We start from the raw sequence: 1,778 nt of genomic DNA, 5'->3' as shown, positions 1-1,778 counted from the left end.
AAGAATGTAGAATTTGGGAGAATTCTTTTTACACAACCAGGAGGTACTTACATTGCCTACGTTTCGATGTCTCTCAGACACCTTCGTCAGAGCTTCTAACTGGAGTTCTGCTTCTCACCGCTATATGTAGCCAATGTAGGTGGCGCTTTTGCGGTGAGAAAACAATCCCAAACGTGGCTAAGTTTGTATCCCCCCTCGTCCCGGTGAGAAGCAGAACTCCAGTTAGAAGCTCTGACGAAGGTGTCTGGGAGACATCGAAACGTAAGCAATGTATGTATCTGCTTGTTGTGTAAAAAGAATTCTCCTAACGTTATATCCTAAAAGTATCCGGTTATGTCGCCGTATAGTAAACATGAATAATCTCGTGTATCTCCTATCTACGTATGGATTGCACCAGATCTAGATGTATCTAACCACTAATCTTATACATCGATTTGCCTTTCATTGTTCTAGCTACAAAGACTTGTATTTAGGGAAAAGAGATACTCATTAGATATGGAAATAAGTAAATTATTTCTAACACAAAACATTTCTAGTAATGTTGATCTTCAAAATAAGATTAACGTAGATCGTCTTGAACGAATTGTCTACAAATAATCGATAATCGACAAAATGCTAGTCTCAACCTGAGCCTAATTTGTTAATATCATTTTGCACAAGTTTTCTAAATTTTGCTCACAACAGTGCTTTCTGTTTAGTACTTAGATTTGTTTCCAGCAGCAGCTTTTGCCATACTGGCGAGATCTGTTTGATACAGAGTATAGGTATGGTCATGGGGCAGATAACTCAGTGTCAGGTCTCCTGCACAATATTTCAGGACTGTTATTTTCAAAGCCAGGTCTATCACCATGACACAGAAGGTTATCATGCCTGTATACTGGCTACAGGCGATCTTCACGTGGTTTATGATGTGAGCCTTACATAGAGTCTCATCCTTACAGTGTATGTCTATGTGATACACCCTGCCGCGGGGAGTCATGTAACTCCCGCCGAAGCTAAGACTCTTAGCGGCCGGTTCGGTCTGGTCGACAAGGATGTAGTAGCCAGCTGTTACAAACTTGTTCATGTTGGACTCAGAAAGTTTGTACGGATCCCAGTCGACAAACACGCGGCCTTCAGACAACACGGCGGCCGAGAAGGCTGGAGGCAGCAGGCGGTGGAGGTCGGGAGGCTGGTAGGGGGTGAGCGGTGGGAGGTGGGTCGTGTTGTGTGATGTAAGACTACTACGCAGGGCAGACACGTCAGACTGGAAGTAGAGAACATGCTGAAAAGAATAGCACATAATTAGTGACATGATCAACACTCTTGTTGCTTGTCCTAATGGCAAGTATGCGCTCTATCAGGTGCGATGTCAAGTCATCTCGACCAAAAGGTATGCCTGGCATCTTGCTTACTAACGCACGGTCCCTACTTCACAAACTTGATGAGTTCTGCTTGACTCTGTCCCTGAATAAGATCGACATAGCGGCAGTTACTGAGTCCTGGTTCTCAGCTGACCTACCGGAAGAGGTCACGTCGGTCGACGGTTACAACCTTTATCGCAAGGATCGACGTAACAGGAGAGGCGGAGGAATCGCCCTTTATATCAGAAATGATATAAAGGCAAAACATGTCGACATCGCCGTACCTGACAACTTGGAGTGCATCTGGACACAACTGCAACCACAACGGACCCCCCGTGCTGTTCCTGTACTGTACATGGGAGTTCTGTACCATCCTCCTTGGGCAAACGAAAAACTCTTGCAATATGAGACAATCCAACACCTCATCCACACTTT

At 44.8% G+C, this 1,778-nt stretch overlaps 1 protein-coding gene across 1 annotated transcript in view; it reads right to left on the bottom strand.

Annotated features, from left to right (window-relative positions):
• Window positions 1–260: 260 nt before the first annotated feature.
• The window catches only part of LOC118408012 (probable N-acetyltransferase 16), a 6,837-nt gene continuing 5,319 nt past the window's right edge, over window positions 261–1,778 (bottom strand). Inside the window, exon 4 of the mRNA XM_035808624.1 lies at window positions 261–1,264. Coding sequence (XP_035664517.1) covers window positions 695–1,264 — 570 coding nt within the window. The 3' untranslated portion in view covers window positions 261–694. The remainder of the gene's footprint in view (window positions 1,265–1,778) is intronic.

Source organism: Branchiostoma floridae, unplaced genomic scaffold, assembly GCF_000003815.2.
Source record: "Branchiostoma floridae strain S238N-H82 unplaced genomic scaffold, Bfl_VNyyK Sc7u5tJ_1529, whole genome shotgun sequence".
NCBI lineage: Eukaryota > Metazoa > Chordata > Leptocardii > Amphioxiformes > Branchiostomatidae > Branchiostoma > Branchiostoma floridae.
This window is presented reverse-complemented; position numbering and strand designations above follow the sequence as displayed.